Source organism: Emydura macquarii, unplaced genomic scaffold (genome assembly GCF_026122565.2).
Source record: "Emydura macquarii macquarii isolate MOO-44397 ecotype Brisbane River unplaced genomic scaffold, CSIRO-AGI_Emac_v2 contig_1253, whole genome shotgun sequence".
NCBI classification, from domain to species: domain Eukaryota; kingdom Metazoa; phylum Chordata; order Testudines; family Chelidae; genus Emydura; species Emydura macquarii.
In genome coordinates this window covers 78,099,952-78,113,683 of record NW_027131390.1, presented here as the reverse complement: position 1 = coordinate 78,113,683, position 13,732 = coordinate 78,099,952, and the positions used below count along the sequence as shown (strand labels likewise).

Genomic DNA, 13,732 nt, shown 5'->3' with positions numbered 1-13,732 from the left:
TGAATGTCACTATTATTTTGTGAGTGTATTATGGTTTCTCCACATCAGGAAATCTCAGCAAACCAGATGATTAAAATACTCAGTTCCTGTCAGAAATATTTAACAGACCACTTCGTTGCAGACATCAAAGATAAACGCTGACTGGAGTGAAATGTCACCACTATATCTATCTTTGTTCTTTTTATTTTTTTAAAATCCTATTACTTTTGACACCCACTTTGAAACTTTTGATGCTCTTCCTTGGTGATTTGGGGTTATGTTTCTGCTCACACTTTTTCACTTATGCAAGTAGTCCCATGGATTTTGTTCCTTTCGTGTTGTTTTTTCCTCCCAATTTGGAAAACAACTATTATGCTTTCCTTTTTCTCCTTCTGGAATAAAAATTAATGAGACTGGGCTATTTTACTTCCCTGTTTGTAAATCATCATCAGTGGTGTCAGCCTGAATGTGACCTGGGAATGCTGTTCATTAATGTTATACAAACACAGCACTGAAACCAAATTTTGGTGCACCCCCTTTTCCACATCTCCCCATCAGCAACACATTTTGTTTTGTTGTAAGTATATTGTACCTTTTTGGAAGGAGAAGGGTTTTGTCGTTGTTTTTAAATAAATCTAGAGGAAAGGGGACTATGGCATGAGTTCATACTTAAAAAGTGTAACCATCAGTTGAATGAGGATCAAAAGATTATTGAGAGTCAATAAAAAACATTTCAAGATTCTTGGCAGGTCAAATGTAATGCGATAGGAATCAACCTCTGAATTCATACAGAAAGGCCATTTCTGAAAATTGAAAATCTGGTTTTTTTTTTAATTAGATGAAAGAAAATAATCTAGTCAATTTGAAAAAAATCCTCTCCTTCTCACACATTCCTCCATGCAGTTGTATATAAGGAGAGGCATACTTTGGCTTTCTTCTTCATCAGTCATCAGGGAGTTAGGGTATCATTCTTTTTAGTCCGATCAAACATCTCTTCCCTCCCTCCCCCTCTGATGGGAGGAAGGGGGATATTTAAAATGTTGACCAGATACAGTATTGCCAACCTCAAGTGTTCCAAAATCAGGCCTAAAAAATAATGAGATTTTAAAAATAATACATTTGGGGTTCATTTTGTCTGTCTTCTGAGTCTTTAGGGCCCACTCAAATCAGGTTTTCAAGCATTTTGCTGCAACTGTGAGGGCTAGAAATTTAAAAAGCTGAGATTTCCTGTTAACATGACTTCAGGAGCAGGGTGGGGCTTTAAGAAAAACATCAAATATCACAAAACCTGACAACACTGCAGATATCACAATATTCATGCCCGAACAATCTTGAGGCAGAACTAAACAGAAATCTATATATATAAAAAGAAAATCCACATAGGCAAGCTAAAAACTGACACAAAACAGGTTTAAATTGATTTAAAAGTGTCCAGAAACAAAATTTCCACTGATTTAACAAAATAGTTTGAAATGCAGCTGGTGCTGGCCACTGTTAGACAGGATATTGGACTTGGACCACTGGTCCACTCCCACATGGCCATGTCTGTTAGGGGCTTGGTGGGGTTTTTTTTTGTTCCAACATATCACTTGTAGAACTGCCAAAGTGATCTAAAAGAATGTATACTCTGCGATTTTGGAAATTTATCTTCCAGGTAGGCTACCCATACTGCAAGGCTTGCTTTCATGTGAGTACACAGGGGTCTAGAGTGGAAACTTGATTGACATTCAGGATGTTATTTGTACTTACCTGTTCCACAAAGGACAATTCAGATGTCATCTGAGAATGACACCTAAAATGCATTGCATCAGGAGTGTGGTTCCATGACCTGAAATGGTGATTCTGAGAAACTCACCCAGGGAATGAAGCCAATGCATGGCACCAGCAATCCTCGCTTTTGGAAATAATAGGTTATGGATGACCTCTGCCAGGGGCCAGGGAATGATCAATGCAATGAAATTTTGGATCTTTGCAATTTTTTGCTGTGTTAATAAAATTATGGCCAGAGCTATATCTGTTTTCACCTGTGGGTGAGTAATTCTCTGCACTGGGCGGCTCAGCGGCTCTTCTTGATTTTGAAGAACTAGTGGGTCTGAATCTTTTCCATCAGCTTTCCTGTTATGAATGGTCAGTTCCTCTGGGTAGCACATTGATTAGCTTATTGTCTGTGCAAGGATATAGATGTCTAACTTATTACCTGTATTTTGCTGTGACTACTACCAGCTGTTTCTTAAAACTTTGAGTACAGATAAAGTGGATCAGAAGTTGTACAGAAATTGAGAGATCTTATACACAAATGCTCATTTTGTCTTTGTCATGCTGAGAATATTGTTTGTTTGGAGAAAAATTTATCTAGGTTTCCTCGGAAGCTTCTGTTCCACATTTCTCCCTCTGCCATGGTAATAGTGCCTTCCTAAATATCCTTGCTGCTTGTAGTGACTGCTTGCTGCAGTAGATTACTATGCTGACTTTCATAATGAGGGTTGAGGACTCTCTGTATTCTCAGCTACTATCTTATCTGAAATTTCCACAAACTGCTCCTTCTCAACTGCACATTTGGATGTACAAGGTATCTGTTTAGGATGACTGATTGCTATTCATGGGTGTAACATAGCTTTCTTGCAGTCAGCAAGTTAAAAGCCACTACTCTTGTCACAAATCACATCAAGGGTTGACCAGGAAAGAGCACAAGATGTCTCAAGGATCATAGCCCTAGATGATGATCCACTTGCCTGCTACTGAGTAGCCTTTCCTTACTAATATATGAAAAAATCTTTCGTCTGAATGGCAACAGTTAAGGCTGTGTACCGTGTCACCACTCTTATGAATGATGCGTCTTCTGGAAGGAATTTTCCTTCTGAAGGTGTTTCACTGGTGGAGCTACTGCTACACGAAACTTAGGCTCCCAAATATTATGAAATGTCTTTGTTTTCATGTCACATTTTAGTTTAGCACTTGTTTTTAATCAGATGTCCTCAGAGAACACATCTACCAGAAACTATCTATCTATCTAATACTGCTTGAAAGGGAAGGAATTTTATTAATATTAGTACAGTTCCTTGTGAGCCACTGGCACCCTGTCCTGTGAAAACCCTGCAGTTTTTTCTTTCCTTATCTCTTAGTGGTGCATGTGTGGTACTTCCTCTGGCTGTTTACAGAGGTGGGGTACCGGTACAAATACTTCAGTTGTGGAAGTAGCTTGCTAGAGGTCCCCAGGAGCCTAAAAGGTTGCCTCCCTGCTCCCCAGGCTGACTAGCACTCAAGTAGGTATTGCAGATGCGACCTATTACCACTCAGGGCTTTACTCAGTAACTCAGGAGTCCTTTTGAATATTGGAAGGGATTTCCCATTTACTCCCTCTGAAATCTCATGAGGGTGCAATTTTGTAGGGTATGGAATCCTCATAAGCCTCTGTTCTGGTCACAGGCTGTCTGACATGCTCCTTATGTTTTAGTGTGAAGCCAGTCTGCGGAGCAGGGGAGAGGCAGAGGGAAAGACCCTTCCCTGCCTTTCGAACTCTAAGCCCCTTTCCCTGGAAGGGCAGAGATTATGGCTGATGCTAAGAAGGCACAATTCCCATTACACTACTGCCTGAAGGAAGGCTGCACAGGAGTAACAGGCTTCTCAGCATGCCCACACATGATGCAGGGTGGACGAGGGACAGTGATCCTGCTACCAGAGCCTCTGTGTAGGAGAAAAGACCCAGCAAACACTTGGGGAGGGAGGAGGCAAAGGAGAAGGGACTGAACCTCTGATTTTCACCCCACCTATTCATAAACCACACTAAATGCTGCCTTTTGAAGAATACAGATGCTTTTGCCTTTTGGGAACCTGGAATCCCTCAGTGCCATGAGAATCCTCCGTGTCATAGTGTGAGGAAAGGAAGCTGTATAGGAGCACTGCTTCTTTCCCCAAGAGCTGAGGACCCACTTCAGTATCCAGGAGGGAAGATTTGGGTCCTTTCAGGAGTTTTCTCCTCCCTCTGGCCCAGGTGTGAGCTGCAGGGAGGGCTCCGTTCTGGATCCCCCCACAAAAACAGTGGACCACCTCTTAATTTCATTAGTGATGAATGAAGAGAGAAGCTGTGCAGCAGCACATGGATGCAGCGAGAGGCAAATGGACAAAATTACAGGGGAGAGGAGCAGATTTTTAAAATGCTGTGAAGATACATCCATCCCCTGCTAGACAGCTAGAGAGCGTGGCCCTACCTAGCTATGGAGTGGGAAGAAGGTGGACAGGCTCCAGCACTGGGACGATCTGCAATCTCTCTCTCTCTGGCCTCCTTGATTCCCATCAATTTATCCATTACATAGCTGTCAAAAATGCCTTCCTCATCTGTAAATAAGCCCACAGGTCTCCATTCTTTGAAATCCTCTGCTGCTTCTTTATACCCTACTGTATCAACTTTTTGTCCTCACGTTTTAAGATATCCATACCATATTTAAGACATACCATACCTCTCCACACATCTTGAATCCTGTTTCTTACTGTGTGCCCTTCACTCCCTCCTCCCAAACAATGCAACCCTTGCCACTTTATTTCTCTCACTCTCACCCTTGTGTCTTCCTCCTTGTAGCCCCTCTGCATGGAATAATAATTCTAGCACACGTGGCCTTTACTCTCTCCTCATTCGAATTCCTCCAAAAGACTCTTTACTTCCATGAGGCCTAAAAACATTAACCCTTACAGAAAATTATCCAGCCTAACACTGACATATCTTAATACTAGGCAAGACAAAAAGAGAGAGGAATCCCCTTCCCCCCAATATAAAAACTATCCTCAGGGTCTCCCAGCGCATCTTATCTGTATCTGTCTTTTAGAATGGAAACTCCTCAGGACAAAGACTTTTTTGCCTTATATAGCAACAAGCATATTGCCAGCACTAGAGTTATGGATAACATAACTTGGAATGCTTATTAATATGTCAAAATAAAGGAAAAGTGTTCTACAGGATTTAACAAACAGGGTGTATAACAGGCACAATTACAATTATGATAATTATTTAATCTGTATGCATTTTTTATTAATTTATATTCTTACTGGTTCTCCTAAGACAAGTTTCAGAAAACATACTAATTTCCCAAATGAATATGACGAAAAAATCAAATAAATACTCTGATTAGAACAAAAGTAAACTTTTCATGAAATATAGGTTTGTAAGAACGATCTATGTGGTAATGTTCTCCAGATGGTGCTCCTGACCTGCCAATGGATTGCGGGAGATTTCTAGATTGCGGACCCAGTGCAGAGGAGCGGCCTTGGGGGTGGGTGAGGACAGGAGAGTGAGCTTGCCCTACACTCACCCTGCAGCAGTAGCTCCCATCCTGTGGTACTTGGCCCAACTTTCTGCTCTGAGCTTAGGGTCCCTGCATGAGGTAACAGCGACCATGATTTTTGCTCTCCCAGTTTGGACTCTGAGTGGGTTGCAAAAAAAGACAAAATGCAGTTGGTGGATCTCCTTAGTAAAGTTTGGGAACCACTGACCTGTACAGTCCATTCCCACCTTGGAAAGCTCTGTCTCATTGTGGTGCCTGAAGAATTTAATCATGTGAATTTCATAGTCTAGCAGAGCCCAAGAGCTTCCATGCTCACCTGGTCACGAGCACTCTTCCCGTTCTTTTAAAGAGATTAGTCAAACAAACATAAGCTATCTTAAAACATTTTAAGGGCCCCAGAGGTAAAATCCTAGTTCTCCCTGGAGTGTCATTAGATTCCCATAATGATCCATTACATGTAGTCTAAACTGTATATATCATCAGCTCAGATAAAAATACTACATACTCCCGCAACTTTTATTGAAGTGACCAAGAGCATATATTTTACGGCCCCAATAAGCTCATCTTGAGTTATCCAAAATGCCTGGTTAACTAAAAGTTGGTCACGTCCCTGAAGGCAATGCACATCATGCACTGCTTTTAGACAATAAAACTATTTGTAATAAAATGTGAAAAACTCAAAAATTTAGGTTTTTTTTTGTATTTCATTAAGAATTTTAAAATGGTCCTGAGTTGCAAAAACATTTCTTTTCTAATTTCTTCTTGAAAATGGGTCCATTTTCACATGAAAGTGAGAACATTTCTGAGTAACATCGGACCTAATCTGAGCCAAATGTCGATTTGAAGTTCTAATTTAAAAGCTTCAAAGTTGTTATGAAAAATTTGAATATTGTAGAAAAATAGAAGTGCAAAAATTGTCCAAAGTGAAATGGTGAAAACTTACATCAAAGATGAGTTTCAAACTTTTTGAAAAACTAGGACTAGGCTGAATGGATTTTGCCCTTTGTGTTTGTAAAAATGGGGATAATGATACTAACCTTATTTGTAAAGTGCTTTGGGATCTACTGATGAAAGCTCTATATAAGAATTCCATATTTTTATTATAATATTTTGTGCATTGTTAAGCAGTTCAAAAATAACAGCTTTTAGACATCTCAAAATTTTTGAATGTTCAGATTTTCCTAATTTGGCCCATTAAATTTTTTTTGTCTCAATCCCTTTTCCCCAACCCCCCATTTTAAATCAACATTTTCTGGTAAAACAAGATTTTTAGAAAATGGGCATAATTTAGGAAACTGTAATTAGAATGTCATTAAAAATAATCAGTACCGTTTTAAACATTTCCTTTTATTTTATTTTTGAAATGTTATTAATGGATCAAGAAGACTGGGCAGGACTGTCAACAAATTTCATATTCACCTAGAGGAATGAAAACATGTCCATATAGTGCTAAAAAAAAGCTTTCTAGTAATAAATTAAAGATTAAAATGTAGTCCCAAAAATACACTAATCAGAAATAAAAAAGATGGTAAAATATTGTAGGCTACCATACAAAATGACAATTGTGAGATTTCATGGGCTCCAGTCCCGTCAACAGATACTCCCATGCAGAATTCCATTAGAGTCAGTGGGACTCATTGCAGGATATTTCACTGTGTGGGCAGACTTCTTTGCAGGCAAGCAGGCTGAGAGGCTAGATCCTGCAGCTGTTATTCATGAGAGTAGGATTCTATTTGACATCAAGGGGACTAACTTACATGAATGAGGGTTTGGGTCTCTTATTTGTTACAAAATTTAAAGTCTTAGGCCTTGATCCTGAAAAGTCTTATGCACATACTTTACGTACCACGAGCAACCCCACTAACTTCAGTGTGACTGTTCACAATGTATAAAGTTAAATATAGGTATACAATATATATATATATCATCCTTTTTCCAGCAAGCAGCCCACCATACAAACTCTTTATTTTGGGTTTGGGTCTACAACCCCTTATGATATAGCCTATTTAAGGCTTCACCATAACTGCTCTAATGTGAATTGATAAATCAAAATATTCTGTCCATACCTTCTGTAAAACAGGCTTTTGGTTCAAGTGCTTCATCTGATTGAATTTCTGCTTTTTCTTCTCCAAGGGAAACTATATCAATTGTACTACCTTCAGATGAGCTGTAAATATTTAATTTCTGCAAATAAAAGCCCACAAAGATTTTATTTTTATCAATATATTTATTTTGAATTGTAATTAATATTAAGCATGCAACACTATGTGCAAGGAATAACAAACATAAGTGTACAAATGATGCATCTTTATATCCGTAAACCTAGGGTATGCTATTTTACTTATCACATGATCTTATACAATGTTTGGAGTAAAAATAGTAAGAATTTTTTTTTTTTTTTTTTTTTACCAAACACTGGATTTTATTGAGTGGACTTTCTGATACAAAGTCCATTTGAGATTTGTTATTTGCCGTTGTTTTCTTACTATATTTTTCTCCTGTTACGTTTTATATCAGTACAAATTACATTGTGTGTTTCAGGACTATTTAGGAACCTAAATTTAATAGCAGCTTTCATCATACCAGCTTCTTCAACCCAACACTAAAAATTCTGACAGTAGACTCTTTCAGGTTGCCAATCAACAGGATAAAACCATTCTCCAGAAAAATCTGGTATATTTGGTTATATATAAAATATGGTTATTGTTTTGTTTTTCTAGCAGGTGTCAATTTTTTTAAAAGATTTTATAATATAAAAGGAAAAAATTCAATACATTTTTTACTTTAGGTTTTCTGCTATTTCTTGATCAGGGTGATGTAGCTAAGTAGTTCTGATTTATGTGACAAAAGATTTATAAATGGATTAGAATTTCCATTGGCCTCTCCATTTTACAAAATATACTATGTCAATTTGCTTTAATACTACTGTAAATGAAGTCACTAAATTAGAAACAGCACAATTTTCCCCAGTGAAAACACTTTATATTGGGCATGTAGTCACAATGTAATTTGGCCACTAAGATAAGCAATTTATAAAAATACTGAAACTGAGCTTCAATAATATTAAAAGAGTATTTTAGATGCACTGAACTATTAAATTATTCCCCCCACACCGACTATAATGCAAATTACATTGCAAATGGCACATCTCTTTTTTCATGCATTATTACCAAACCAACAGAAGCCGCACAGAAAAATTTGCATGAATAGAAAAAATATGAATTGACAAGTCTTAATTTAAAACTTTTCTTAACCTGAAATCATTGACATATAAAACACATATTACACTTTTTCAACAATACCTTTCAAATTTCTGAAACTTCAAAAAGAAAAAAACATGTTAATATAATTTCAATAGCCATTATTTTACATTCTCTTGCTAATGCACGTGTGTTTTACTGTGCATTTTGAAACTACTTGTTACTCTGGTGCTCACACCTGTCCTGCCAACATACAGATAGAAAGATATACTTGAATTTGTTTGTTTGTTGTTTTTTTTTTCAAAAACTGCCAACAAACAACTACAGTAGTACTAAAGGAAACTGTGAAATACAGAAATGTCTGAATTTATTTGTTGTTCTCCTTTATTGCAAGATCCAAAGTAAACAAAGTCTGCATCCTGATAACTTAAAAAAGCCTGGAGGTGTACTGTATAGTTAACCTTAGACAAGCTTGAGTACCAAACTAAATCGAAAGTAGTTTCCATCACATCATTCTCTGACTTATTACAATGTTATTACCATGTAGTATATAACATTGGTAATGGCTGCACTGATACATAGCTATATGTATGTATGGAATGATGTAAGCACACTTAGTACAACAAACAGTCAATTGTATGGAACTAATATTAATGAATGCATGCAGATTTGCATCATTAAGAGATATTTCCTGTACCTTAGTGGTGGCCAACAGAATAGTTAAAGACATTATTCCAATTAAAGATTTTTTTTTAATTCCATGTGTGAAAGCAGAAGTAGCAAGCAAATTGTATTTATATATTAATTCAAACAAACGATGGAGATAAATATCCTTCAGTACCTGGAGATTATGCTATGTTTTTAACACATGTAATTAAGTTATGATATTAGATTATTTTAATTGTCAACTTCTGGATTTACGTAAGTGTGAGTTGCTCAGAGCGAAGAATGTTATTTAAATTTCATGTCTAGGATATGTTCAGTAGAATCCTGATTTTATGAAGATGTAAGGGGATACCCCAAACCTTTGTAAATATATTTTTCTATAGCTGGGAAAGGTAACTTTGCTGTGTTTGTGAGAGAAGATATAAAGAACTTAATGACAGGGTGTATTGCAAGGCATTGTGATCACTTTTATTAATATAATTGAACCAGTTATTTCCTAATTTACTATTTATATGCAATCAGAATATCTGGAATATTGTCTCTAAACTATTAATACTTATATATAGTATAGTAGAGGCACCTGTCTCAAATTTTTGTAAGAATATTAATTTATAAAATTGCAAGGATGCAGCACCAATATCATGCCCACAGCATTTCTGAAACTGAAGAAAATACAGTTTCTTTACACTATAGAAGTATATTAAGATTTTGCTTTCATCATTCCATCATGGATTGCATTTATGTAGCAAAATGCTGTATGTAATGACAGGGTAAACCAAAATTATGCACTGGTTTATAAAACAAATTAAAAGTCTTCAAAAGTACTGATTTATTATTTTAAAAAAAGTAAAAACAAAAGAGACATGAGATAGTATTGTCATAGTATATTACCTATTTGTACCATTTAATAGAAAATAAAATAGTTTCCTGTCATTGGAAATATGAGTTGCTCATTTAGCTAGTTTAATAGATAATGTTGAATTTAATACAAAGCGTTCAGGGATCTCAAGCATCAACACAGGACAATATGAATAGTAATAAACACAAAAAAAATCTATCTGTATATATGATAATTAAGTTAAATTTATGGTAAATTAATCCTAGAAGTGACTATTTAAATCTGGAACATTTCTTAATTTACATTATATCCACCAAACTACTGTATAAATGTCGTCTATATAATAAGTATTAATATAAACTGTTTTTGCACCATACAGGGCTTTATGGCTTGCTTTCTTACCTTTCTGGGGGGAGTGGGTAGGATAATCCTGTCTGATTACTGTGTTTGTTACAAAAGAAGTAAAAGCAGTAAGATATGATGTATCTAATTAATAATGCAATCCCTTATGTTATGCCTGCATTTCTCAGATATACAGTACAAGAACTAATCACTAACAACATAAAGTAACAAAAAGAACACAGCATTCCTACAGTGTGTGGGAAATAAAGCCAGCTTTTGGTACTGACCGATAAATTGCTTGTACCATCTATAGATTTTGCACAAAGCTAACTGGTTCTGCAGAACATGCCTGTAAACAAGAGGTCTGGAAAGGGTAGTTTAGCTAGGATATATAGCCACCCATATAGAAGTTCATTGATAAATTCTACTGGTATTTTGGCATGTATCAGGATGTTGTACTGCTTAGTAGCAATGTGCTCTCTCTAGTTCATAAAAGGGAGGAAGGGCCCCCCCCACTTCCCATACTCTTACTCAAAATGCAGGATTACACTACACAAAGCCTTCATGTACTGAAATATACACCGACTTTTCCTAATTCTTTAACTTTTGACTTTGCCCTACTGTTCCTGGCATGGAGAAACAGCTTATAGGATGACAAACCAAATATTCATATGTTCTTAATTTCCACAAATTCTTGCAAATATTCCCATTCCATAAAGATAAGTACTGCATTCTGAACATTTCACACATTGGCTATGTTCTCTCTTTTAGCAGAGTTAGCTCTTAAACATTTGCCTAGACATAAGAAATGTCAGGAAAAATTTTGTGTTGTTTTCTTGTTGTCTAAAATGAATTTTAATTTTTATAGGAGACAGTGGGTAATCCATACAGAATCTAACATATTATTCATTAAAAGTTTTAACTAATTCCTGATTAAATCATCAGATTAACATCCTTATATCAAAGCTTTACAGAATTCTTCATTTTTATAAATTTGTTCACACAACTGTTGCCATTAGAGTCAACATTTACCATTTACCATTCTGTGGTTTCCAAGAGACTGGAAATTCTACCCTTATTTTAGAATAGGGAGCAACATGGTGGAGCAGTTTAAATCAAAGTGATTTAAATCACTTATTTAAATCACTTGATTTCATTTTAATCATTGATTTAAATCAGGTTGATTTATAAAATTAATTTAAAAATCTGTGGCATTGCAAATTTAGATTAAAATTTACAATGAAGTAAAAAGTGCTGTTTTTTAAAGAAGTGCACTGTTGGTAGGATCTCTTATCCGAATTTACAGAACTGCTATATGAAAATCCAAAGTACTGAAAATTAAGGCCCTGATCCTACAAACATTAAGCAGATACATAATTTTCCACACACGAATAGTACCATTAACATGAGTAGATAAGTTGAAGTTGAAATTAATTATGTGTATAAGGATTTGCAAAGACAGGTCTAAAATTATATTTTTGTTAAAAAATCTTTGTGGCATAAAATCTTTGTCACTTCAAAACAAACTGCTTTACAGTCAACAATGAAAAGTTATTTAGAGTTTCAATAAAGCAAAGTGATTGTGAATTTTGTAATATATACAGTCCAATATTTGCAAATATAGGAGCTTAAAGTTAGGATTTTAAAATGTACATTTCAAAAACATCTAAGCCCCCAACCCTGCAAACACTTATGCATGTGCTTAATTTTACTACTGTGTGTAATCCTATTGATACCATTTAAGGCTGCCTGATTGTAGTAAAATGAACATACATAAGTATTTGAAGTATCAGGGACTAAGGCCCAGATCTCTCTGCTGCTGATGCTGCTCCACTGTGTATAAATAATTAGTTAAATATGGCCAGAGAAAGTGAGAATAACTTTATAGTCTAGTGCAGGGGTGGCCAATCAGTCAGAGACGAAGAGCCAAAAAAAACCTATAGATACCGCAAAGAGCCACATTTACCTTACCCTCCACCAAAAATTCGTGCTGATCCGTCAATTTTGGAGGCAACTTGTCAATTTCACTTTGGCGCTCATACAATGCGCAGAGCAAAGAGCTGCAAAGAGGCCACCCCTGCTCTAGTGGTTAGGATACTCATCTGAAAGGTGGGAAAGAACAGTTACTTACCTGTTGGTCTTTGAGATGTGTTTCTCATGTCCATTCCCAATTAGGTGTGTGTGCACCACATGTATCTCAGTTCCTTCTTGCCGGAACTCTGACTGAGGGGAAGGCGGGTGGGTTGTGGAATGGATGAGAGTCACATTTCTTGAAGAACAACAGTTATGAAGTAAGTAACCGTTCTTTCTTCTTCGAGTGCTTGCTCATGTCCATTCCCAATTAGGTGACTTACCACCAGTATTTTTAGAGGTGGGCAGAAGTTCATAGGCATGACATTTGTAACATCACATTGCCAAAGCCAGCATCGTCCTGGGCCTGCTGTGTGATGGCATAGTGGGACATGAAGGTATATACTGAAGACCATGTAGTGGTTATACAGACGTCCTGTACTGGGGCATGATCCAGGAAGGCCATTGAAGACACATGGGCCCTTGTTGAGTGGGCTGTTAGGCATGCTGGGGGTAAATGCAGGATGTGATCCACATCCAGATTTGCTGGGGTGCAACTGGTTGCCCTTTCATTCAGTCAGCAATTGGAACAAAGAGTTGTGTGGATTGATAGAAGGGCCTGGTCCTGTCAACATAGAAAGTCAGGGCTCTCCTGACATCAAGTGTGGAGACATCTCTCCCTGGTGTAATTGTGAGATTTTGGACAGAAGACCAGTAGAAAATTGTCTTGGCTGATATGGAAGTGGGATATCACCTTTGGCAGGAAAGCCAGGTGAGGTCGTAGATGGACCTTGGCTTTGTAAAAGGCCTTAATCTCTGACACCCACCTCACTGACATAATCACTATTAGGAATGTAAACTTCCAGGACAGGTAAGTGAGAGAACAGGAAGCCAAGGGCTCAAATGATGGCCCAGTGAGCCTGGAGAGGATGAGGTTCAGATCCCATTGGGGAATTGGATCTCATAATGGTGGGAAGAGCCTTTCCAGGCCTCTGAGGAATCTGGCTGTCATCTTGTGCGAAAAAACTGTTCTGTCCTGTATAGAAGGGTGAAATGCCAATATTGCCAGTAGGTACACTTTAACAGATGAGAATGCCAAACTTTCCTGTTCTAGATGGAGCAAATAGTCCAAGAACATCTGCATAGGCAATTTTGCTGGAGAACATGGTGAACTGCCCTGCAGGTGAAGCACTTCCACTTGGCTAGGTAAGATGCTCCGGTGGAGGGTTTTCTGTTTTCCAGCAGAATCTTCTGGATCTGAGTCAAGCAGGATTGCTTTTCCCGGCTTAGCCATGGAGCATCCATGCCATCAGGTGCAAGGAGACTAGGTTCAGGTGGAGCGGACAACCATGATCCTGGGA

General features: G+C 37.3%; 1 protein-coding gene and 1 long non-coding RNA gene across 2 annotated transcripts in view; one reads left to right on the top strand and one right to left on the bottom strand.

Moving 5' to 3' along the window:
- Positions 1 to 13,732, bottom strand: part of LOC137153687 (sodium channel protein type 2 subunit alpha-like) — a 186,679-nt gene that overhangs the window by 44,612 nt on the left and 128,335 nt on the right. The window contains exon 19 of the mRNA XM_067549309.1: positions 7,322 to 7,439. Within this exon, the coding sequence (XP_067405410.1) occupies positions 7,322 to 7,439 (118 nt within the window). The remainder of the gene's footprint in view (positions 1 to 7,321; positions 7,440 to 13,732) is intronic.
- Positions 1 to 13,732, top strand: part of LOC137153688 (uncharacterized) — a 166,581-nt gene that overhangs the window by 94,947 nt on the left and 57,902 nt on the right. The gene's annotated exons all lie outside the window — the stretch shown is intronic.